We start from the raw sequence: 27192 nt of genomic DNA, 5'->3' as shown, positions 1-27192 counted from the left end.
ACCAATGAGTCTTGTATTCGGACGTTTTATATAATCTGTCATATCCCTGAAGTCCATTTCGATTTTTTCAATTTTTTCCCCCATTCTTTCTTTTATGCTTTCATTTTCCATTTTGTCATCTTGCAGGTCACTGATTCGTTGTTCAGCTTCCTCTAGTCTTGTACTATGAGTGTCCAGAATCTTTTTAATTTGGTCAACAGTTTCTTTAATTTCCATAAGATCATCTATTTTTTTATTTAGTCTTGCAATGTCTTCTTTATGCTCTTCTAGGGTCTTCTTGATATCCGTTGTATCCTGTACTATGGTCTCATTGTTCATCTTTAGTTCTTTGGGTAGGTGCTCTAGGTGCTGTGTCTCTTCTGATATTTTGATTTAGGTGCTTGGGCTTGGGTTATCCATATCATCTGGTTTTTTCATATGCTTTATAATTTTCTGTTGTTTTTGGCCTCTTGGCATTTGCTTAACTTGATAAGGTTCTTTTAGTATTTGTAGACCAATTGAAGTCCTTATCTCTAATTTATCAGATCTACAGGTTCGTGGAGTACACTTTCTCTAACTAACCAGCAGGTGGCATCCACGAGCCACCTGTTCTCCACAAGCCAGTTCTCCCCTGCTTTGCCTTTGTGGTGAGTGGGGGAGTGAGTCTTGTAGGGTCCAATTGGTGTACCAAGCTTGCGTGTGTAGTTGATGTTGCCCACCCTGTATATGGGGCATGTTTCTGGGCGGTCAGGGAGGGGGAGTGGCTCTAACAATCAAATCTCCCTGGTGATCCTGGAGTTTTAAAGCTGCTGCAAGAGTCTAATCCTTCAGTTCAGTCCTGCCACCGTTTGTCTCTGCCCCTGACCCACAAGTCCTTGGTATTGGCGTATGGCTCCTGAGACTTGCAAGTGGGTCCCTCTTCCAGGCCGTGCACCCCTGGTCCTCTGTTGAGGGATGACTGTGCTATGTCACAGGTGAGTGCCGTCCCCCCAGGGCGGTTCTGGGCTGCTGGGCTGTGTAGGGAGGCTCCCAGTCTGCTGAAATGATGGCTGAATGGGGCTTTGTTAATTCACACTGCTCCACCTTCCCAACTCTGGGGCAATCAGCTGAGGTTGCAGGGAAGGCTAATATCCACACCCAGTTTTGTGGTATGTGCCTGTTATTTGAAGCACTTCCGTCACACTGGGTTGTCTGGGGTAGCTCTGGGCTATGGGGTTGGCGATGGGCAGGAGTGTTTCCTGTCCACCAGGATGATGGCTGTGAGCAGACACCCCCCTTTTCTTGGGAAGTTGTGGTGTTAATGAATTTTCTCAGCCACTGGATTATTGCCTTTTGTCTCAGAGCTCTCTTAGTTCTGCTCTTGTCTTGACCTGCCCAAATTGCAAGTCTTTGAGGCTTTCTGTATTGGGCTTCTTAGAGTAATTGTTTTAGAAAAAGAAAAAAAAGAAAAAAAAAAACGGGCCCTCTTCAGAGATCTAATGGGTTATTGAAATGCTAAGAGACAAAGCAGTTAGGGCCATTAAGGAGAGGTCCACAGGGCAGAGAGATCAGCTTTTCTTCAGGATTAGCATATGAGCCTCAGGGCCTGAGCTCTGCCCTTCCACTTTCTATGTTCACCAGAACTCCAAAAATCCTCCGCTTTTATTTTGGAGTTTTTCATGCTGTTTTTTTCTATGCCTGTCTCCTCTCTGCTGGGCTGGCTGCTCTCAGATTCTCTGGTGTCTGGTCTCAGTCTATCTATGGTTGGAGTTTGGATCAGTAGAATGAGTTTCCGATAAGGGCTGCCACTGCAGTTCTCCCTTCTCCTTCCGGGAGCTGACAGCCCCTCCTCCCACGGGACTGAGCCTGGCAGGGAGGGGTGCGGGTGCCCTGGCCACAAAAACTTACAGATTTCGCTGATCTCAGCAGTTCCACATTTTCATGAGTGTTGTATGAAGTATGCCCAAAGTCAGATTGCTCTGTGGTATCCAGTCCACACAGTTCCTGGCTTTCTACCTACTTTCCTGGAGGAGTAACTAAAACATACAGCTCACCAGTCCACCATCTTGCCCCGCCTCCCTCATGATAAGAGTTTAATATTCAGAATATATAAAGAAATCCTAGAACTCAATAAAAACACAGGCAGCCGAATTTAAAAATGCACAAAAGACATGAATAGACATTTTTCCAAAGAGGAAATACAAATGGCTAAAAAGCACTTGAAGCTCAACTTGAGCAGCTATTAGGGAAATACAAATTGAAACCACAGTGAGCTGTCATCTGATACCTGCTAGAATGGCTGCTGTTATACAAACAGGAAACTACAGGTATTGGAGAGGATATGGAGAAACTGGAACACTTATTCACTGCTTGTCAAAATATAAAATGGTACAGCCGCTGTGGAGGATGATTTGGCAGTTCTTCAGGAAGCTAAGCATAGAGTTAGTCGCTGTACAACCCAGCAGTCCCATTACTAGGGATATACCCAGAAGATCTGAAAGCAGGGACGGGAACAGACGTTTGCACACCAGTGTTCATAGCAGCATTATTCACAATTGCCAAAAGATGGAAACAACCCAGATGTCTATCAACAGATGAGTGGATAAACAAAATGTGGTGTATACATATGATGGAATGTTATTTGGCAGTAAGGAGTGAAATCCTGAAGCATGCGACAACACGGATGAACCTTGAGGACATTATGTTAGATGAAATAAGTCAGACACAAAAGGACAAATATTATATGATCTCTCTGATATGCACTACTGATGATATGTAAACTCATAGACATAAAAAATAGAATATAGATTACCAGGATATAGAATGATGCTACAGAATGGGATGCAGTTGCTTAATATGTGGAGAACGTTTAACTAGATTGAACTTAAATGTTTGGAAATGGATGGAGGTGATGGTAGCAGCGTTAACATTAGAATGATTAACAGTGCTGAATGGGGTGTGAATGGAGAGGGAAAGTTATAGAGGTGTATATGGGAAAATATGTACCTATTGCAAACTATGGACTATAGTTAGAAGTATTTTAAAGCTCTTTCAACAGAAATAGATGTACAACACCAATACTATGGGTCAACAATAGGGGGAATGAGGGATATGGAAGGTTTTGAGTTTTCTTTTTTATTTTTATTCCTTTTCTGGAATAGTGACAATGTCTAAAATTAATCATGGGGTTATATGTGATGATACTGTGAGCCAGTGATTGTATACTTCAGATGGTTTGTTTGGGTGTGTGAGTATATCTCAATAAGACTGCGTTAAAAAAAATTAAGCAACCAAATAAAGAAAAGAGATTTTGGCCCATATTCATATAATAACATAATTATATTATCCTTAGAATTATCTGAAGTCACACTTTTAACTATAATGCTTAAGTTTTGTCACATGACTCCTAGAAATATTTTTAAGACATTGTGATATATAACCAATTATAAAAATTTGTAGATTTGGTCCTTTAAGTTTACTGACATTATTTTAAATTGAATGAGTTAAAGATAATAGCTTACCAAGAGAGACAAGAAAAATTGATCATGAAAATTGGCTAAAAAAAAAAAAATGTGTAATTTGACAAGTCCCACAGACCAAGGCAATATATAGGACCTCAAACAGCTGCCATTTGAAGTTTCAACACAGCCCAAAGCCAGAGAGAAGAGCTAACTGAAAAAAGGCTTCATTGTTAAAAGTATGTGCTTGAGGTACAGTCTTTGAAAACATTTCCTGTTAAAGAACTAAAAGTCTCAATAAATTTAACCACAAGAAATCTTTTGTATGTCCAAAGAAATATTAAAAATGAGACATACAGTAGGATTAGGGAGAATGCTTGTTATGTTGAGTGGAAAATGAAATATATATGATATCTGTTATTATATTAACAAATACAAAGATTTTTAAAACTGGGGAAAATGTATGCTAAGCCATTAGCAGTGGTTTGGATGAGAGTAATGTAAAGAAAAATTAGAAAAGATAGAGCTGATCAACTGTTCTCACTGCATTTCCTGCCTCCCTGGGCTGTAAGGGACCCTTTTCTTTCCCTGTTTGCTAACTTCTACCAGACTTACTAAACTATGAAATAAATACATCCCCCCCTTTTCAAAATGTTCAAAACAAAGATATATCAATTGCTAATATGGAGTAAACTTTCCTCGGTTTGCCTTATGTTGTAGCTAAAATACGAAAAACTTTTATCACCTGATAGATTGTCACGTGTATTCATATGGAAGGATATGTATTTGAGAAAATTTTGCAAATTCTGAAGGTAGGACACTTCTAAAATCTGTATTTTAAAGCAAAAGAACATAGTTGGATATATTTAAGTAATCTGCAACAGAATTGTTTTGATAAAAACAAGTATGGAAAGAAAATAAGGAACTTTCAAATGGTCTTATATAAAACATTCAGTTGTATACATTAGAAAGGTGATTTCTAAATATGCAAATTAAAGTTCAGGCGGAAGCCCTTTCTACTAATATATTGGATGGATCATTGGACATTTTCAAGTTCCTTTATTTTCTAATTTTTCTTTTTAAAATTGCATAGCAGAAGATTTCAGTTGAATGACAGGGATACCATTGTATCAATTTCCATGTCAACTACGGCATTTCTTCCAAATTCTGCATTTGGATTTTGGGTTTCTCTAAAAAAAAAAATAGCTTTTTCTATGGCTGTATTTATTATGCTGTGGTAAACGTATTCTAGCAATTGTTTTCCAGTCTCTTATTGATGACTTTTGTGCATGTTTTCATAGTGCCTATACTGTAATGTGGTATAAAAGTGGTAAATGAGGTTTTGTTTATTAATTAAGGTTATTGCTATCCTAAAGTAAAATTTCATGTAGTTTATTCAATCATAAACATTAATAAAATAAAAATAAACATAAATATTCATACAGTCACTTATGTTAAATATTTAAAACCTCATTGAATAATAGTTAACAATAAAAGTTCTTTTACATAAGGCAAAATTCTTTTTTCAGGGAAGAAACGATGCCCAAAATTTAATGTGAGATATCATTACTGCTTTATGTATAAATCCAACCAAAGCTACCACAGTAACCTCTTCAGTTAAGCCCTGACCTCTCTGTGCTGTGCAGTATGGAAGCCACTAGCCACATCTGGCTATTTAAATTTAAAATAATTAAAATGAAATTAAAAGTTCAGTACCTCAGTCATACTTGCCACATTTCAAGTGTTCAATAGCACCTTCATCACTAAAAGTTGTGGACAGTGCTCTGGAAGTTCAAACTAATATTCTCATTTGTCTTTTGGTCATCACTCCCTGAATTTTCTCACATCCCCTCAAATATGTCTAAAATAAAATTCATGATCATATCACACCCTCCTTAAAAATATCATTTCCTCTCCAGATTAACTTAGTGTGCCATTCAAGATGCTCTTCCAGTTCATTCTAATCTGTCTTTTCTAGCCTTAGTTTTTTACACTCTTTCCCATATACCAAGTTGGCCTTTTTGTCATTTCCTTACAATACCCTATGTCATTATTCCTTAAACTGAATCATGATCAATATGTGCATGTGAAATTAGTTTAGCAGTAAAGAAAATACCAGAATGCAAATTTAAGTATTGGTCCTCTTTTTTTTTTTTTTTTTTTAATTTTCTTTTACTTAGAGAAGTTGTAGGTTTACAGAAAAATCATGCAGAAAATACAGGGTTCCCATATACATCCCCCATTATTAATACCTTGCATTAGTGTAGTACATTCATTATAATTGATAAAAGAATATTATTGTAATTGGACTATTAGCTATAATCCACAATTTAAATTAGGGGTTACTGTTTGTTTTGTATAATCCTATCGTTTGTGTGTGTTTTTTTTTTTAGTTTTCTGGTAACATATACAACCCATATATTACAATTAGTTTTGGTAACGGATGGTGGTGATTGGCACAATATTGTGAATGTGACTAACATCACTGAAATATATATTAGAATATATTAGAATTATATATAATTCTAATATATAATTATATATTCTATGTATTTAAACTTCAGTCCTTTTTACAGCTGAATAATATTCCATTGCATGTATATACCACATTTTGTTTATCCATTCATCTGTTGAGGGACACTTGTTGCTTCCATCTTTTGGCAATTGCAAATAATGCCACTATGAACATCAGTTTGTAAGTATCTGTTCGAGTCCCTGCTTTCAATTCTTTGGGCTATATACCTAGAAGTGGGATTTCCCAGTCATATGGTAGTTCTATATTTAACTTTCTGAGGAACCACCAAACTGTCTTGCACAGTGGCTGCACCATTTTACATTCCCACCAACAATAAATGAGTGTCCCCATTTCTCCACATCCTCTTTAACACTTGCAACTTTCTGTTTATTTTTTTAATAGTAGCCATTCTAGTGGGTTTGAAATGGCATCTCATCATGGTTTTGATTTGTATTTCCCTAATAGCTAATGATGTTGAGCATCTTTTCATATCCTTTTTGGCCATTTATATATCTTCTTTGGAAAAATGTTCAAGTCTTTTGCCCATTTTAAAATTAAGTTTGTCTTTTTTTTTGAATTATAGAATATCTTTATATATTCTGGATATTAAATCCTTATCAAATATGTGGTGTCTAAATATTTTCCCCCTTTCTGTTAGTTGTCATTTTACTTTCATGATAAAATCCTTTGATGCACAAAAGTTTTAAATTTTGACAAGCTCCCATTTATCTATTCTTTGTTGCTTATGCTTTGAGTGTAAAGTCTAAGAAACCATTGTCTAACACAAGGTCCTGAAGAAGCTTTTGTTTTCTTTTTGGAGTTCTATAGTTCTGGTTCTTACATATAGGTCTTTGTTCCATTTTCAGTTAATTTTTGTATATAGTGAGGTAGGTTCCACCTTCATTCTCTTGAAAATGGACACCAGTTTTCCCAGCACCATTTGTTGAAGAGACTATTTTATTCCCAATCAAGTGGACTTGGTGGACTTGGTACCTTTGTTAAAAGTTAGCCATGATTAATTATGGTATGTGAATGTATCTCAGTAAAATTGCATTTAAAAAAATAGAGGTAAGATTTAAAATTTTGAAGCATATTTAAAAAAATAGATATCATTTAACAGAAGAAAACAATAGGGATAACCTGCTTGAAATAATTATTGCCATTGTTTTTTCCTGTTCCAGTTTATGGTCCAATATGACACCTGCTCCATCCTCTCTACTGTGTATTTCTCCATCCCATCTCATGTTCCTATTACAATTTGCGATTATAATCTTTCCCTTTCTATTGTAGTAAATATTGGAAATATTCTGCTCTAAATTATATAAAAAAATTATCAGGTTGTACCTCTGATCCTGGAAAGGAGAATTTTATCTTATGTTCTTAGCTAATCATTCCATTTCCAAATATAAATATAAGTCTATTCACCAATTTTTAAAAAAGTCAACCATAGATGTGAGGATTAATTTCTGAGCTCTCAATTCAGTTCCATTGTTCTGTATGTCTGTCATTGTAACAGTACCATGCTGTTTTGATTACTATGCTTTGTAATAAGTTTTAAGAATATGAAATATGAGTCCTCCAACTTTGGTCTTCTTTTTCAAGACGGCTTTTTCTATTCAGTGTCCCTTACCCTTCCATATAAATTGGATGATTGGCTTGTCCATTTCTGCAAGGAAGGTTGTTAGAATTTTTATTGAATTTGATTGAATATGTAAACTGTTTGGATAGAATGGACATCTTAACAATATTTAGCCTTCCAAGCCCTGAACACGGAATGTTCTTCCATTTATTTAGGTCTACTTTGATTTCTTTTAGCAATGTTTTGTAGTTTTTTGAATATAGGTCCTTCACATACTTGGTTAGATTTATTCCTGGATATTTGATTCTTTTAGATGCTATTGTAAGTGGAATATTTTCCTTGATTTCTTCAGATTGTTCATTACTAGTGCATGGAAAGATTACTGATTTTTGCCTGTTGATCTTGTATTCTGCCACTTTGCTGGAATGATTTATTAGCTCTAGTAGCTTTGTTGTAGAATTTTCAGGATTTTCTATTTCTTTTTCTAGTCTAATTGCTCTGGCTAGAACTTCCAGTACAGTGTTGAATAATAGTGGTGACACTGGGCATCCTTACTTTGTTCCTGATCTTAGAGGAAAAGCTTTCAGTCTCTCACAATTGAGTATGATATTAACAGTGAGTTTTCATATGTACCCTTTATCATGTTGAGGAAGTTTTCTTCTTCTGTTCTGAGTTTTCTGAGTGTTTTCATCAATAAGTGGTGCTGGATTTTGTGAGTTGCCTTTCCTGCATCAATTGAGATGATCATGGGGTTTTTTTTCCCCCTTTATTCCGTTAATATGGTGTATTACATTAATTGATTTTCTTATGTTCAACCACCCTTGCATGTGGAGCAAGTTGCTGGATGGTGTATTTTGGTAATACAGGATCAGGAACAACCAAGACTTTCAGCAAATGACTGCTGTAATACTTACATAGTACAAAAGGTCCAAAAGAGCAGGGGAAGAAATCCCATCTTGGCCGGTTCCCCAGAGAAGGCCAGCTGCTCAGATGAGGGTCAGTGAATGGCAGTTCTGAATGCCCCACTTTGCATCAGAGAGGAGGGGCACCTGTGCTGCCAGAAGACTGGGTATTTATACAACCCAGGGGTAGGGGATTTTGCCACTGAGTAAAAGTCAAACATCTAGCAACCTTTGTGCAGAGTTCCCGCTGCGATAAGCAGCTGGAACCACTTGTTCCTGGTTTGGTGTTCAAGGCACGGTCAGGCTATTTCATTAAACCTAACATCTCCCCTGGACTGCGGAATAGAAACATAATAAAACATCTGCATACAAGCAAGAGGGGGAAAGGATGGGGCTTAGTGAGGGCTGGGAGATGGCCACTGTGACTTCTCCAGCATTGCATACCTGGGATGAATCCCACTTGATCATGCTGTATAATTCTTTAATTTGCTGTTGGACTTGGTTTGCCAGTATTTTGTTGAGGATTTTTGCATCTATATTCATAAGGGATGTTGGTCTTTAATTATGTTTTTTTGTGTGCGCTATCTTTATCTGGCTTTGGTGTTAGGGTGATATTGGCCTCATAGAATGAGGTAGGGAGTATTTCCTCCTCTTCGCTTTTTTTGGAAGTTTGAACAGGATTATCAAGGGCACCAGGAGTTTCTCCTATGGCTTTTGAAGCTGTGTTTTCTTGATCTGGCACTCACCCAGTTACTGTAGCCCTTTGACTATTTTCTGCAGTTTGAGGAGTAGTACTGTCTTTAAGATTCCTCTGCCATTTTTGCCTGAGGAGGGTTGGAACAATAGCAGCTCTCAGAGCTGGCCCCCAGAGATCTAAAGTAGCTGATCAAAAGCAGTGATCCATAATCAGACCTAGTTTGGAGGACTAGGTCTTTATGTCCCAAGCTGCACCAGGAGCCCAGAGTGCAATCCCACTGCTGCCTGCCATGAAGCTGGGGGAAGAGGGATAGTAACCGCTTCAGGGAGGGTGAAATTTACTGGTATTTACTGCAGTTTACCAGCCTGTTCCTTCAGTTCTTCCTGGGATGCTGCACAGTGTTCCACTAGGCTGCAGAGTTTCAAAATAGTTGATGCAGACAGTTCCTGCCAGTTCAATAGTTGTTTTGGTGGATAGGCTGATTCCTAGAGCGTCCTCCTCTGCCATCAGCAGACACCAGCCACGTGCCTTCCCAGCTAACAGAGGTTTTCCAGACGCCATTAGCCTTCCTTTGGTGAAGGTATACTTGCGTTGATGCCTTAATTTGGATATTTTCATGGCCTTCAGACTGTAAATTTATAAACAAATAAACCCCCTTTATAAAAGCCAGTTCATTTCTGGTATTTTGCATAACGCAGCATTAGTAAACTAGAACACCTTAACTCATGCTTAGCTTTTCAAAGGACATCTGTTCCTTAAATTATTCTCTGACCTTTTCCTCCCTTGAAGTTACTTCTCCTTTTTTGAATTGTAGCAGACCATTGTGCCTCTCTTATGGAGTTTATTATATTCTGTTTTGTAGAGTTCTTTGTTTCTTTTTGCCGACATGACATTGCTTCTCTATTAGGTTGAGTCCTTTGTGATAGGATTATATTTTATTCACTTTGCATCCCCCACTCCCAATCCTGCACTAGTGTGTAGTAATTGCTCAATAAATGTCTGTTGAGTGGATTGAACAAATTACTGCCTTACTCATCAGTTGAGTGAGTACCACATAATGTTTGTTGATTAATATACTGTTTTGCAGGACATGAAAATAAACTGCATAGCTTGGAATAAGAAAACTACATACTGCAAAAAAAAATGAAATTCTTGTTGCTGCTTTCTTAAAGCTTTAGATTAGGCGAGAAACTGTAGTTTTGTTAATAAATGATGGCTTAAAGGTGTTAAGTACAGTTGCTTTGTTTTTTGAAATCAACTTAAAGTACGTGTGAACAGTTTTGTGTAATGTACTTTATTTTCATCTTTTGTTTCAGACTATGAACAGGTGCAGCCTCCACTGTGGCTCCAGACTCTGATGAATGCTTGCAGACAAGCAAGTGATTTCAGTGTTCAGAGTGTTGCTATTTCACTAGTCATGGACCTGGTGGGATTGACTCAGTCTGTGGCCATGGTCACTGGGGAAAATATCAACAGTGTAGAGCCTGCACAACCCTTGAGTCCAAACCAGGGAAGAGTAGCCGTGGTTATTAGACCTCCCCTCACTCAAGGGAATCTGAGATACATAGCTGAGAAGACTGAATTTTTCAAGGTAAATACCTGGAAATATATACATCTCTAAGATAGTCACTGTGTGTATGATACTTGACCTAGTTAACATAACATTGATTTTAAAGATGATAATCAGGCTTAATTAAACACCTCTTAACATCACACCAGACAGAAAAACATGCCACGTGTGTTATATAAACATGAGGGGAAAATTTTGTGAGGGACAAAAGAAAAAGATGAGGGTAAAATTAGGTAAGCAAGGTAAGCATAAGGGTAATGAAGCCATGGAGGAAATAATTTTAGCTAACGAAGAGAAAAACTCATTTGTACAATAGAACTCATTTCCAATGAAGTGGTTGTGACACTTTTGCTGGTCATAGAGTAAAACCTCTGCTAACCAAAACTCCCAGGAAAAGTTTTTCTGATTATCCACGTTGTCTGGTTATCATCTCGTATGTATGATACCATTCAGAAATACTACACAGTCTTTGATTTGTATCACAGTCATACAGGTGGTATCCTTACATAAAGAAAACATTAAATATATTCGGATTGTATTACATCTTAAGCAGATAGATTATTTAGATGTAAAAAAAAATAAAAAATAAATTTAATCTGGTTTCAAGTCACAGTACCCATCCAGATATTTCTTCCTGTTGGATTAAATTGATTTCTATAACATCATGGAATACTTGAAAATCACTGCATTTTTTATTGATGCTGTCATAAATCATCAATTGCTATATTAACAGATGTAGTTCTTCAGTGGGTAGGACCAATTTTATAGAAGTCTTAATTATTTTTGATATTTGGACTGTGAATTATATTTCATTCTGAAATATGTAACTCTAAATATTACATTGTGTTCAATGTGAGATTTGTATCCTCTTAAGGATAATGTATTCAAGCATCCCTTTACTAAATATGACTAAAATAGTGATATAGGGTCTTATCTGGGCCATGCAGATAGCACTTAAAAATATGATATTTAAAATAAATACCATTAAATGACTACCATAAAAAGCCTAGGCAAGCAGAAAGTAGGCAGATGGAAGACTACTTTTAACTCTCATCCCAGTGGTGTAGTATTAGAGACCTTCCAGGTCTGGGAGTCTGAGAGTTTGTACCTAATATGAAAAGTTTGTTAAATAAATTTTTGTTTATGTTTACTGTAACACTGTCACCTGCACATCTTTTTCTATAGCATGTAGCTTTAACATTGTGGGACCAGCTGGGAGATGGGACACCTCAGCACCACCAGAAGAGTGTGGAACTGTTTTATCAATTACATAATTTGGTTCCTTCTTCTAGCATCTGTGAGGATGTTATAAGTCAGCAGTTAACCCAAAAAGATAAGGTAAAGTCTTCCTTTCTTAATTTGTGCCCCATTATACCAAAAGGTAAATTAAGGAAACTCTAGTAGGAAAATTATTGCAGCAGTCATGTAAATGAGAGAAAATATAGAAATACAGTTCAGAGTAAACTGATCTTTATCTCTTTAAAATGAACCAGTTCTATTCTTTCCAAAGAAAAGTTCCTTACAACTGCATCAATAATATGAAAAATTAAGTGTCCCAAAATCAAATGCTCGGTTTATTTCCCAGTTTAGGACACCAGTTATGGGTAGTGGTGATTAAAGCTGTTACTGGTCCAAATTCTTGGATCATTTAAAGAGGAATCAGCAGCCTCAGCTGACTCCAGTAGATGCATTAACTAATAAATGTGAAATGAAATAATGCATATGAAATTACTTTTGTAAACTATAGAATGCCAATATGAGAGATTGTATTATTTGCATTATAATAAATATCTAAAATAAGGATTTTGAATGTATGTAGTGATACATAAGTCAGTTACAATTAAGTTGGCTGAGTTATGAGTGGATCTAAGAAAACCTGGACAATCATTCTGATTTATCTCTTCAGGGTAATTTAATAAAGTTTGTGATCTTGTTGTCCCTCTCCATAATATAAAAAGAAGATTTTACTGAATAGCTTTTGAAAGTGGATTTATTTTTAAAATCTAAATACTGGTGAATTTGAATGAGTCATCTTTAAAAAGGCATTGTGTTAAGTAAATGAAGCATTTTGGGGTGGGTGGAGGGATAAATGATGAGAGGAGTGAAAAATTTATCCTAAGAAAAATGTTAAAATTCTATTCCTACTTCAACACATTCTTCCAAAATTGTTCAGAAATAAAATTTAAATAAAGCCCTGCATTTTAGTTTAACAACTTATATGTTTTGCATTAAGTATAAATCTAGGGCATGTTATGTACATGTTTTTACTTGTGTAACATTTCATTGTTAAAGAAATATTTCTGAATTTTGAACAAAAATATTATGAACCCATGGAAAGTATTAAAATACATTTTATTACTTTACTTTTCCTTCTACATATTTATATTGGTTGGTGTACAAGCACATTTCATAAGAAAAGCATTTATTAAACCCAAGGAAAATGCAAGCACTTTTCTGACCTATCATGAGCAATTTAGACAGTTGTAATTCCTGATTTCTTGGAGCTTTTACTTGAAGGATTCCACAAATGCTAAAGGAAGGCTACAAAAATTCTGTCAAAATTTTTACTTGAATTATGTTAATATGTGCTCCTTGTCTAATACCAAATACTTGTCTTTCTAAATATTTACGTTGTGTTACTCATTATTACTGCTTAATGTTTTTCTAAATAATCCCAAAAGTGGTTTATTATTTTTTTTGTAAATGAATTTTTAAGTATTTAAAATCTTGAATCTAACCCAGCTTTATAAGTGGTGACAAATTCCTTTGGAATTAATGTGTAATTTCTAGGAGCAAAAATAAATCATATAGTCCAATGAAGTCAATTTTGACAACTAAATGTTAATATTAAAATGAGGAGGAAAGCACTTCCTAGACTTAAATTATCATGATATATACATTTGCTCTTTTGATATCCTGTTATACAATAGTCTAGTAAACTGATTACCTAAAGTCAAAACTAAATAATAATTAATCTGAAAGAGTGAAGTGATTCTTCAGGTTTAATATTACTGTATTTGTTTAAATATTTTTTATGTTTCTACTTTCATAAAAATATAAAGTTGATTGCAGTGTGTACTAGAGTACTGTGAACATAATGCCCTCTCTTAAATTGTTATTTTGATTTAGCTAAAATCACTTAATGTTTTCAGGGGAGAATAATTTAATCTCCTGTATTTCTCCTCAGAAAATAAGGATGGAAGCACATGCAAAGTTTGCAGTTCTTTGGCATCTAACAAGAGACCTCCATATAAATAAGTCTTCATCTTTTGCACGTTCCTTTGACAGGTTAGTTACTGTTTTTACTTCATGTTTGATACTCAGATTTTATAGTTAGGTATCTAATGTTGTTTCTTTTATTGAATCCTATGGTAGTTTGCGGTTAGAAGACAGTAATTTACAAATTTTATAGAAAATTTATTAATTATTTTTAAAGATCTAAGCTATATTAAAATGTATGATGTTTTCTTTTATCCACCAGATTTTCCCTTTCCAGCCCTGTAGCACCCAGGGCCTCTTCACTTCACTGGAAAGCTAACTATTCATTGAGTCCCAACTGTGTACACTATTCTAAGTACCAGGGATGCAGCAGTAGATAACGGCCTTCCTGAATCTGTATTCAAATTCAGTGCAATAGCAAATAAATAGTGGATTGTATAAAGTTTTCTCTAGCAATTATTCTCAGTCTTCTGCCTGAACTGGATTTATTAATAGCTACAGCTGAGCATAACACTGACAAACCCCTTCCATGGATTCAAATAGCCTATAGTAGCCTTAGAGTAGTTTTGCCATTTTTGTAGACTACCCATATCCCAAATACAGATTTGCAGTAATTTCCAAGGACCTGCCCTCTATAGGTAGATTGACATATTGAGTAAGATAGCAGTCTCACCAGCCCTTTTCACAGAGGTGGCCACAAACCTAACTATGCTTAAATAGCAGGATCAGCTGTCTGCTCTGCTGGACATTATTTCAGCTGGTGCTTTTCAACCAGCATGCCATTTTTAAATGATGCGCTATTGAACCATATAGTGAAACCCTACAGTGTACAAGGCCCTGGGCTAGGTACTTTAAAAAGACCATCTCTAATTTGACAACCATCTTGCCATCACCTTTCCTCATTTTACAAGTGAGGCAATGGAGGCCCAGAGAAGTTAAGTGACTTGCTTAAGACACATAAGAAGTAAAATGGAACAGCCCGGATTTGAATCTTGAGTTTTCTATTTCCAAACCACGCTCCCATACCTTTCACAGAAGGTCTTTCCTTGAATTTAAGCACATAGCTTTATTTCATGAAGAAAATGGAAGCAGAGGTTCATGAACCAGCATGTAATGTTAACTTGCAGGGGGCTCAGTATTTGGTGATGTAAACAGGAATATGTTGCTAAAACAAGATTTATTAAATGTATTTTTCCCTAGTCTTCAAATTTTATATTATAAAAATAATGCGTACTTGTGAAATTTCAAAAAACACAAGTATGTAGGAAAAGTGAAAAGACTGTTTTCTCCTTTCTCGTTATATTTACTGAGACTGTAGGGACTGAGATTACAAAAATGCTGTGGTCAAAAATTATCCTGAACTATGATTACTTTAAAATAGTTAATTCAAAACAAGAAACATAACTTAATTTTAATGTTAATTTTAGAAAATTAATCTTACAACTGATGTAGGTATTCTTTGTCTCAGTGATTGTTGTTTATTGTAGGTCACTATTCATCATGTTAGACAGCCTTAGCAGTCTAGATGGTTCTACCAGCTCTGTGGGACAAGCTTGGCTGAACCAAGTCCTCCAAAGACATGATATTGCAAGAGTTTTGGAACCATTGCTATTGCTCCTGCTTCATCCAAAAACTCAGAGGGTTTCAGTGCAACGTGTACAAGCAGAGCGTTACTGGAATAAAGCCCCCTGTTATCCAGGAGAAGAGAGTGGCAAGCATTTTGGGCAAAATTTTGCCTGCAGCAATGGTGAATATCACATGGAAATATAATAGTTTTATTTGTAATTAGGTTATTAAAATGAGTGAGAGACGAACACAGTAGTGACTAGCAGGAGAATTGAATATGAAATTTTCCCCGTGGGCTTATTTTTTTCCCCTCTTCACAAACTAGCCATGCCAATATGGTCCGTGTCAGAATGTACTTCATCAAAGACTGTCTTTGAGGACTTGGGTCCTTCTTATAAGTTGATTCTATCAGAAGAGGAATCTCAGTTATGTATCAGCTCTGGTCAAAGGCATTCTTCAGTTTTAATGAAAATACTGTTAGAGCTTATTTAGCAATCCTGATCCTGCAAGTCTCTGTAGATACTTTACTGGGAATTTATATTAAGCCTCTGATTTCATTTTGCATTTCATGGTATTTTCCCTCATGTCTAAAAGGGAATAATAATATCTACCTCTCAGGGTTTTATTATGAACATTAGATGCAATCATGTTTGTGATACTCGGTGTAGTGACTGGCATAGCATGTTTGATAAATATTCACTATTATTACTATTAAGTTTGTACTTTACAAACTGTCAAGTGATGCCTTCTATAATATAGCAATAATGATCCCTTGTATTGGGTTAGTTAATTAGAGTTTAAGGACAAAAGACTCACACATACCACATTTATATCTCTTGGCAAACAACCCTCTGAGGTCAGTTTTTAAAAGGTCATTTTACCAAAGAGGGAGTTGATAGTCAGAAGGCTGTGGCTTTCTCAAAGTCCCACGTATCAGTGAGTGGTGAAGCTAGAACTAAATCTTCATACTCCTACTCTGTCTTTAATGTTTTTCTATAGAGCTGTGCTGCTCTATCTAGCTTCCTTTCCACTGCTTCCACTGAATGTTCTAAGAACATGCTCTATCCTGTTTAATTGCCAGGGAACTTCTTTGTATTGGAGTTTCTCTTGCTGCAGTCCCTATCTGTCTGCTGAATTCTCACCTCCCTCTGAGATCAATCTCAGATCCAATATATAGTGTCACGATGCTTTCTGTGAATTCCATAGCATTTATTTTGTACCACACATGTGACACTAAGCCTTATTCCTTTTCTGAAAGAATGCATTAGCATAGTAGTTGCTCCCCAAAAAGTATAGAAATGGACAGATGTATTTGGGGTCCCCTACAAATTTTAAACTTAAAGAGGTTCAGTGATGCCTCTTCCTTCTCTCACCTCTCATTATCTCCTGGTTTATGACCTTACATATACTAGGTATTTCACAAATATTTGTTGAATTTTATTAAAAATCAAGGAGTTTATGTATTTAAGCATTGACTATATACTAAACTTCATTTAAATTCTTAGAAATGCATAACTAGAAGGGAGGAAAAAACTAAAATTTTGAACTGTAGTAATAAAAAGAATGTCTTATTTTGGGGGAAAGAAGCAAGTTGTACATTTTTTTAATGTTGACTCTGCTGTTCTGTTCAATTACATTGAATAACAGGCTTTTATTGTTGAATTGTCTTTAAATTCTAATTTTATTAAAATAGACTATTAAACTGTTAAATTCCAGTTAATAGACATCTACCTAATTTTCTGACATCAAATGTCTAAACTAGTGACAAATTAATAAGTAATTTTAATAGGAAAATCTAAGTAGATAAAACTAGTGTTTAATAATCTTGAGTTTCTACATTTCTGTATTTCAATTATTTTAATTATTATTTTGTATTTTTCCTGCTTTATGATTTTTCACGTATGCCAGTAAGTCAAGTTCAACTCATTACATCAAAAGGGGACGGTGAAAAGCTGCTTACTGTGGATGAAGTAGAGAACTTCAGTCTTACTGTTAACCCATTAAGTGACAGACTTTCCCTTCTAAGTACCAGCAGTGAGACAATTCCAATGGTTGTATCTGATTTTGATCTTCCTGACCAACAAATAGAAATACTTCAGAGTTCTGACTCTGGATGTTCACAGTCCTCTGCTGGGGACAACTTGAGTTATGAAGTGGATGCTGAAAACATGAATGTCCAAGAGGATTCTCAAATGCCAAAGGCAAGCTCCCCAGATGATGTTGTTCAGCAGGTAGTGTTTGACCTCATATGTAAAGTCGTAAGTGGCCTCAAAGCAGAATCTACATCAGTTACATCTCAAATAGAAATTGAACCTATGACTTCAACATGCAGTGGTTTAGATCTGAGTGAGGAGGTGCTTAGAGATGAAGATCAGTGTGCTCAGCAGAGTCAGAGTGGTTTGCTGAGTAATGAAAGTTCTCTGTTTCTGTCTGTGCCTGCAGAGGAAGGCAGTGAATGCATGCCAAGTGGAATCTCCAGAAATAGCTCTTCACCTTGCATTTCAGGAACCCCACAGACTCTCCATGACCTTTCTGTTGCTTCCACAGAAACCAAATCTAGACAAAGGAGCCACAGTAGTATTCAATTCAGCTTCAAGGAAAAATTATCAGAAAAAATCTCAGAGAAAGAGACAATTGTTAAGGAGTCAGGAAAACAACCAGGAGCCAAACCCAAAGTAAAACTTGCCAGAAAGAAGGATGATGACAAGAAAAAAACCTCAAATGAAAAACTCAAACAAACCAGTGTTTTCTTTAGTGATGGTCTGGATTTAGAGAATTGGTATAGCTGTGGAGAGGGAGAAATTTCTGAAATTGAGAGTGACATGGGTTCTCCAGGATCACGGAAATCTCCCAGTTTCAACATCCATCCTCTCAACCAACATGTGCTCTTGTATCTTCAGTTGTATGATTCATCAAGGACTCTGTATGCTTTCTCTGCCATCAAAGCTATCTTGAAAACTAATCCTATTGCTTTTGTAAATGCCATTTCAACCACTAGTGTAAACAATGCATATACCCCTCAATTGTCTCTGCTTCAGAATCTATTGGCCAGACACCGGATTTCTGTTATGGGCAAAGACTTTTATAGTCATATTCCAGTGGACTCTAATCATAACTTCCGTAGTTCTATGTACATAGAAATTCTTATTTCCCTTTGCTTATATTATGTGCGTAGTCATTACCCAACTCATGTTAAAGTCACTGCACAAGATTTAATAGGCAATCGAAACATGCAGATGATGAGCATAGAAATTTTGACACTCCTCTTTACTGAGTTGGCAAAAGTAATAGAAAGCTCAGCAAAGGGTTTCCCTAGTTTTATCTCTGATATGTTGTCGAAGTGCAAAGTTCAGAAAGTGATTCTTCACTGTTTGCTGTCATCTATCTTTAGTGCACAGAAATGGCATAGTGAAAAAATAGCAGGTAAGAACATGGTTGTTGTGGAAGAAGGTTTCTCAGAGGACAGCCTTATCAATTTTTCAGAGGATGAATTTGACAGTGGCAGCACTCTCCAGTCACAACTTCTTAAAGTGCTTCAGAGGTTGATTGTTCTAGAACATCGGGTAATGACTATCCCAGAAGACAATGAAGCAGGTTTTGATTTTGTTGTATCTGACCTGGAACATATCAATCCCCATCAGCCCATGACTTCTCTTCAGTATTTGCATGCGCAACCAATCACGTGTCAAGGCATGTTCCTCTGTGCAGTGATACGAGCTTTACATCAACACTGTGCTTGTAAAATGCACCCCCAATGGATTGGTTTAATTACATCTACTCTGCCTTACATGGGAAAAGTTCTACAGAGAGTGGTTGTTTCTGTGACATTACAGCTTTGCAGAAATATGGATAATCTAATTCAGCAGTACAAATACGAAACAGGATTATCTGATAGTAGGTAAGGGATGATTTTTATCTTTACTATCATTGACATTTTTCAATGGTATGACTGCTTGAACTTCTGGAAAGTCAGTCACAATTTGATTAAACTTCTGGAAAGTTATTCACAATTTGATGAAACATGGTTTCAAGTAGGTGACAAGCAATATGTCATTTTCACAAAAAAAAAAAAGAAAATTCTACCTGAGTTAGATTATCAATATAAGAATCAAGAATGGAAAGGGAGGGAATATTTAAACAGACCTTTTTTCTCCCAAGGGTTGAAATTAATTGATGCTCCTCTCAACTGAGCTGGTAAAAGTAATATAAAGTTCAACAGAGGGTTTCCATGGTTTTATCTCTGATGTGTTATCTAAGTACAAATTAATTTCAGGCTGAAATTAATTCATATTTACAAAGAATTATTTTCTTATTTTATTTCTTATTGTGGATTTTCATGGTTTGCTGGCAAATTCTATCTGTATCCCCAGACCATGTTCAAAATTAGTCTTTGGAAAATTAGCTAAATGTTTAGTAGACTCGTGCCTGGTTCTTCCCCAGTATAACCTCAGCTACTACATGTAAAAAATGAGAAAATTGCTGCATCATTTAATATAGATGTGCCTACCATGTTCCATTTGCTAAAAATTTACTGGCTATATTTGTCCAGATTGTGTAGAATTCTTTAACGAAGAAGAACCTGAGTACATTCCAATTCCCTTATTTTATATATTAGGAAATAAAAGCCCCCGGCTTTTATTCTTTTAGTTTTTTATTTGTCTAATATTTTTTGAGTGCCTACTGTGTGCTTGGCACATGCTGGATATTTATCAGTGAAGAAACATGAACTTTGTTTTCACAGAACTTTGTTCAAATGAACACATTTTATTTCAGGCCTCTGTGGATGGCATCAATTATCCCACCAGATATGGTCCTTACCCTTTTGGAAGGTATCACGGCCATTATCCATTACTGTTTGTTGGATCCAACTACACAGTATCACCAAGTAAGACTGTGCAGTTATTTGACTCCTTTATAAAGACCATGAGATCTTAATAAGTCCCCATTTGTAAACCTCAGTAAGTGATATCATTTTCCCCTTGACATTGATAGCTTTTGGTCAATGTAGACCAAAAACACTTGTTTGAAGCACGTAGTGGAATCCTCTCAATCCTTCACATGATCATGTCCTCTGTGACGCTGCTTTGGAGCATACTGCATCAGGCTGATTCTTCAGAAAAGATGGCTGTTGCTGCAGCTGCATCCGTGACCACTATTAATCTTGGAGCTACAAAGGTTAGAAAATTCATATTTAATCTATAAAGCTCAAAAGTCTATACGGGGCTTTTCCAAAGACTATATTCACATTTTGTGAATAATTTGAGCAGTATTTATGGCACTCTGCATAGATTAATTAAATATCAAAAATTTAACAGTTTTATTGAAATATGGTTGACACCACAAAATTCACCCATTTTAAGTATACAATTCACTGTTTTTAGTACATTTACAGAGTTGTGAATCGGTCACCACAATCCAGTTTTAGAACTTGTCCATCACCTCAGAAGCACCTCTTGTGCCCATTTGTAGTCGTTCCCTGTTCTCATTCCTAGCCTCTATATGTAGAGCAAATAATCTAATTTCTCTATATATAGATTTGTTCTTTCTGAACATTTCACGTAAATGGAATCATACAATATGTAGTCTTTTATGTACAGCTTCTTTCACATGGCATAATGTTTTTGAAGTTTATTTTATATATGTAACATAAATCGGTATTTTGTTCCTTTTTTTTAGGACACTTTAATTTGACATTTTAACATGCAAATCCTTCCTGGAAAGAATATAGCAGTATGTATAGAGAGCTTTAAAAGTTTCATAGTCTTTAACCTAGTAATATACTTTAGCAGTGAATTCTAAGGTAATCAAAATTATGCAAAGTTGTGTATAAAAAGTGTTCATCATAGCATTATTTAACAACAGAGTAAACAAGAAATTTAAAAATTGTTAAATAACTTATCCTTTCAGTGATATATTATGTAACCATTAATAATCATGGTTTTGAAGAATTTTTGGTAGATGGGAAAGTACTCAAAAGTGTAGTGAATGAGGGATTATAATTAAACATCACATTCTCAATTTTGTAAAAAAAAAAAATTTTTTTTCTAGCAAAAAGAATAAAGTTAGTTCATCTCTGTGTTAATAGTGATTATTTTGGGATGAAGGAATTTATAGTTGATTTTTTTTTTTTTCATTTTCTTTCTTATACTCTGGTGTTTTCCAAATTTTCTACTTTGTATTTAGAGGAGAATGATAGGAATGTCTAAAAGTGTTTGTCATGTCATCAAACTGGCATCTCTCAGTTACCTAGTCTTACTTCTAGACCTGACTTCCTAAATCTGAGAGTCATCTGTTGTTTTTTCTATTCTCTCACCACAGTGAGTAGACATACATTTCACTAATTAGTAGTTGTCACATTATAGGGCTTTTTCCCCTTTTTAAATTAAAATGGCTATGGTGGCATCTGTTAGTAGGATTAAAAGTTCCTCTACTTACCATTATGTAGGCAGTAAAACAAGTATTTTATATTATTTCAAGAAAAACTAAAAGTGCAGTCTAGTTATTAATGTTTTCATACTTCTAAAAAAAATGTCCCTTGTCATTTGCTTAAACTGTTTTAGAACTTGAGACAGCAGATCCTTGAATTATTAGGCCCCATCTCAATGAATCATGGTGTTCACTTTATGGCTGCCATTGCATATGTGTGGAATGAAAGAAGACAGAACAAAGCTACCACTAGGACAAAGGTATATATTTAACCACTTGGTACTTTTGTTTTTCGTTTGGTAAGTACATGCTAATGTTCAATTTTCATTACTTGCAGTGAGGCTGGGTGAGGAAGGGGTGCAATAGGGACTAAGAAAAAAGCATAGTCTATCTATAGATGTAAATGACTTGTTGCCTTAAATTGATTCAAATTTTTGAGATTAAGTGTAAGAGGCATTATTTTTTGTGAAAAAAAGAAAATACGTAATTAAAATTGTAGCTGTATTTTAAATAGGAGTGGTAATATAATACAGTGTATTTTTAAAATGCTAGTTGTTCAGGGTATAAGGATATGGAAGAAGTTAATGTGGTATATTACACTGATTTTCTTATATTGACCACCTTTGCATTTCTGGGGCAAATCTCACTTAGTCATGGTGTATAATCCTTTTAATATGCTGGTTGATAGAGTATGCTACAATTTTATTGAGGATTTTTGCTTCTATTTACATAAGGGATACTGGTCTGTAATTTTCTTTTCTCATGGTACCTTTATTAGGCTTTGGTAATAGAGTAATGCTGGCCTCATCTAGTGAGTTAAGAAACACTTCCCCCAACTCATCCGCCTTTTCAATTTTTAGAAGAGTTAGAGGATTGTTGTTATTTCCCCTTTAAATGTTTTGGTAGAATTTACCAGTGAAGCCATTTGGTCTTGTACTTTTCTTTGTTGGGAGGTTTCTTCTTGAGTCATTTCAGGTAACTTGTGGGTTTCTAGGAATTTGTGCATTTCATCTAGACTGTCTAATTTGTTGGTGTACAATAGTTCATAATCTCTTATAATCCTTTTTATTTCTATAAAATCAGTAGTAATGTCCTTTCATTTCTGATTTTAGTTACCTGCATTTTCTCTTATTTTCTAGTTAAAGGATTGCCAATTTTGTTGATCATTTCAAAGATCAACAAAATTGATTTTGTTGAGTCTCTGTTTTTTGGTTCTGTTGAGTCTCTATTTTTCTGTTCTCTATTTCATTTATCACCACTCTATTTTTGCCTTCCTTCTGCTAGATTGAGGTTTATTTTTCTCTTCTAGTTCTTCAAGGAATAAAGTTGGGTTGTTGGTTTAAGACATTCCTTTTTTAACATAGGCATTTACAGCAATAAGTTTCCCTATGAGTACTGCTTTCACTGCATCTCATAAGTTTTCGAATGCTGTATTTTTTTTTTGCATTTACCTTTAATTAGTTTCTAATTTCCCCAGGGATTTCTTCTTTGATCCTTGATTTAAAAGTGTTTTTTAATTTGCACATATGTGTGAATTTTCCAGTTTTCCTTCTGTTATTTCTAGTTTCATTCCATTGTGATCAGAGAAGATCATATAATTTAAATGTTTTTAAATTTGTTGAGATGTGTTTTGTGGCCTAATATATGGTTATCCTGGAGAATGATCCATATACACTTGAGAAAAATATATTCTGCTGTTCTATATATGTGTGTCAGAACTAGTTGGTTTATAGTGTTGTTCAAATCCCATATTTCCTTATTGATCTTTTGTTTAAATGTTCTATCCATTATTGTTGTATAGAAGTCTTCAACTATTACTGTAAAACAGCTTATTCCTCCTTTTAATTCTATCAATATTTGCTTTGTATATATTGGGACTCTGTTTTTAGGCACGTAAATGTTTACAATAATTTTATCTTCTTAATGAATTGACACTTTTATCATTATATAATGTCTTTTTTTGTCTCTTAAAACAGTTTTGACTTAAAGCCAATTTTGCCTCGTATTAGGATAGTAACCCCAGCTCTCTTTTGGTTACTATTTATATGGAATTTTATTTTTCCATACTTGCACTTTCAACCCTTTGGATGGAAAGTTTGTGTTTTGTAGATAACATACAGTCAGATCATGTTTTTAATCCATTCTGCTAGTTACCGCCTTTTGTTTGGAGATTTAATCCATTTATATTTAAAGTAATTAATGGAAAGGTAAGGACTTCTATAGTTTTGCTATTTATGTGTATTATACCTTTTTATGACCACCATTTCTTCTGCTGTAGCCCTTTTTTGAGTTTAGCTGGTTTTTTTGTAGTGAACCATTTTGATTCCCTTCTCATTTCCTTTTGTATGTGCTTTTTAGATATTTTCTTTGTGATTACCATGGAGATTACATTTAATATTGCAAAATTATAACAATCTAGTTTGAATTGATACCAATTTAACTTAAATATCATGCACAAACTCTTCTTCTATACCACTCCACCTCCCACCTTTATGTTCTCACAAATTATATCTTTATGCATTGTGTGCCAAATAAAATAGGTTTATAATTCATTGTTATGCATTTGTATTTTAAATCATGTGGGAATTAAAAAGTGAGGTTACAAAACAAAAATCCAATGATACTGACTTTTATATTTGCCCATGTAGTTGCCTATAGCAGAAATCTTTATTTCTTCACAGCTTTGAGTTTCTAAATAATGTCTTTTCTTCTTAACCTGAAGGACTCCCTTTGGCATTTCTTGTAGGGCAGGTCTAGTGGTAACACACTCTCTCACCTTTTATTTATCCAAGACTCTTAATTTCTCCCTCATTTTTGAAGGACAGTGTATTAGAGTTCTCTAGGGAAACAGTGCTGACAGGAGTTATCTGTAAATATTAGAGATTTTTATAAGAATTGTCTCATATGACTGTGGGGATCCACAAGTCCAAATGCTGTAGGTTAGGCTGCAGGCTGGGAACTCTGATGAAGGTCCTTGATGAATTCCCCAGGAGAAATGGCTGGCTGAAGTAAAGATGGAAATTCTCTCTTCTTACCACTGAAATCATCCCTTCTCCTTTTAAAGCCTTCAACTGATTAGACGAGACTTCTCTCATTGTTGAAGGCAATCTCCTCAGTTGATTACAGATGTAATCAGCCATAGAGGCAATCAGCTTACTGATGATTTAAGTCCATGAAATGTCTTCACAGTAACAATCAGGCCAGTGCTTGCTTGAACAAATAACTGTACACCAAAACTGACCAAGTTGACACATGAACTTAACCATCGCAGTCCAATCCCTTGTCAGTTTGGCAGCTATACACATCTTAAAACATACTTAATCCTTAAATAAAAAACAGTAAGTTATATTTTTCCCTAATAATACTCAACGGTCCTACATACAACCAGAAACATACTAATTCTCTCCAGAATAGGGTGCAATTCCTTGGGTAATATTTACTCTTAAAATTGATATCCTATAACTTAAATACTAAACATGAAGTTAATGTAACTTATGTCATATGATAAGGAGATAAGATATGGAAGAAAACAAAGATATTTGCTTCATGTGTATATACAAACATACTCATAAGAAAACAAGGAAGAAATATTCGTAACCATTACAGTCCTCATTTCTGTAACTGTTCACATGGTTGTAGCTCATATTTATAGCTACCTTCTTTCACTATCCATTGCATATTTCCTTTACCCTCAGCAAGCACATCGGCTTGCCCTGGATTTTTGCCTAGTGGCTTAAGGTTGCAGGGATAGGAAGCAAGAATGTTTTTGGTGGATCACTAGGGATATTAGTAAGTGGTACCACTTCCATTTCCACCTCTTGATTCCTGGACCTATGAATCCTGGCTATGGGAGAAACAGCACTATAGAATGGTGCTCTGGTTTGCTTGAGCTGCCGTTATGCAAAATACCAGAAATGGATTGGCTTTTATAAAGGGTGTTATTAGGTTACAAATTTACAGTCCAAAGGCCATGAAAATATCCAAATTAAGGAATCAACAAGAGGATACCTTCACTGAAGAATGGCCGGTGGTGCCCAGAGAATCTCTGTTAGCTTGGAAGACATGGGGCTGACATCTGTTGTTCCCTTGCTCCCGGGTTGCATTTCAAAATGGCATTCTCCAAAATGCCTCTGGGTTTCTCTTAGCTTTGCATCTCCATGCATCTTTCTGTCCACATCTCCAAGCATCTCTAAGCATCAGCTCCCAAGCATCTCCCCAAAAATCTCTCTCAGCTGCCCTTGGGACATTTTGTTCTCTCTTAGCTTCTCTGGAGCAAACTCTGGACCAGCATTTCAAAGCATCAGCAAGTGTCTCTACAAAAGTCTCTCTCAGGTGCTCTGCACTCCTTCTGTGTGTGAACTCTCTTACACGACTCCAGTGATCCAATTTAGACCCCCCCTGAATAGGCAGGGTAATACCTCCATGGAAATAATTTAATCAAAAGTATCACCCACAGTTGGGTTTGTTGCATCTCCATGGAAACACTCAATCAAAATGTTCCACCCAACAAGATTGGATTTAAAGATCATGGCTTTGTTGGGGGGGGGGGGGGGCGTAATATATCCAAACCAGCACAAGTGGACACTGACTTAGAGCATTCACAGCCTCCTGGAGAACATTGCCCCAGCTCTGCAAGGTATTGCCACCTAATTGACACCATAATTGAGTCTTCAAAAGGCCATTCCACCATTGTATCAACCCAGCTGCTTCAGGATGATGGGGAACATGGTAAAACCAGTGAATTCCATGAGTATGTGCCCATTCCCACACTTCATTTGCTGTGAAGTGGCTTCCTTGATCAGAAACAATGCTATGTGGAATACCATGAAGGTGGATGAGGCATTCTGTAAGTCCATGGATGATAATTTTGTCAGAAACGTTGTGTGCAGAGAAGACAAACCTGTAACTACAATATGTGTCCAGTCCAGTTGGAACAAAATGGCCACCCCTTCCATGATGGAAATGGTCCAGTGTAATCAACCTGCCACCAGGTAGCAGGCTGATCACCTTGAGGAATGTTGCCATATCAGGGGCTGATGTTAGTCTCTGCTGCTGGCAGATTGGGCACTCAGCAGTGCTTGTTGGCCAGGTTGGCCTTAGTGAGAAGTCCATGTTGCTGAGCTCATGCATAACCACCTTCCCTACCACCATGGCCACTTTGCTTATTCTTGGTTGACAGGTTTTTTTCTTTCAACACTTTAAGAATGTCATTTCCTTCTGGCTTCCATGAGTTCTAATGAGAATTTGGTTGATCTCTTATGTGATGAGCAGCTTCTTTTTTGCTGCTTTCAAAATTCCCTTT

General features: G+C 35.8%; 1 protein-coding gene across 10 annotated transcripts in view; it reads left to right on the top strand.

Annotated features, from left to right (window-relative positions):
- DOP1A (DOP1 leucine zipper like protein A) overlaps positions 1-27192 on the top strand; it is a 181121-nt gene that overhangs the window by 104933 nt on the left and 48996 nt on the right. For all 10 annotated transcript variants that reach the window (XR_005217870.1, XR_005217869.1, XR_005217868.1 and 7 more), the window contains 8 exons: positions 10426-10700; positions 11865-12017; positions 13867-13967; positions 15386-15645; positions 17373-19362; positions 20238-20349; positions 20457-20639; positions 22025-22150. Coding sequence is in view for 7 of the 10 variants with exons in the window: in XM_037842943.1 (XP_037698871.1) it covers positions 10426-10700; positions 11865-12017; positions 13867-13967; positions 15386-15645; positions 17373-19362; positions 20238-20349; positions 20457-20639; positions 22025-22150 (3200 nt within the window). In the remaining 3 variants the exon portion in view is untranslated. The remainder of the gene's footprint in view (positions 1-10425; positions 10701-11864; positions 12018-13866; positions 13968-15385; positions 15646-17372; positions 19363-20237; positions 20350-20456; positions 20640-22024; positions 22151-27192) is intronic.

Source organism: Choloepus didactylus, chromosome 7 (assembly GCF_015220235.1).
Source record: "Choloepus didactylus isolate mChoDid1 chromosome 7, mChoDid1.pri, whole genome shotgun sequence".
Classification (NCBI taxonomy): Eukaryota; Metazoa; Chordata; class Mammalia; order Pilosa; family Megalonychidae; genus Choloepus; species Choloepus didactylus.
This window is presented reverse-complemented; position numbering and strand designations above follow the sequence as displayed.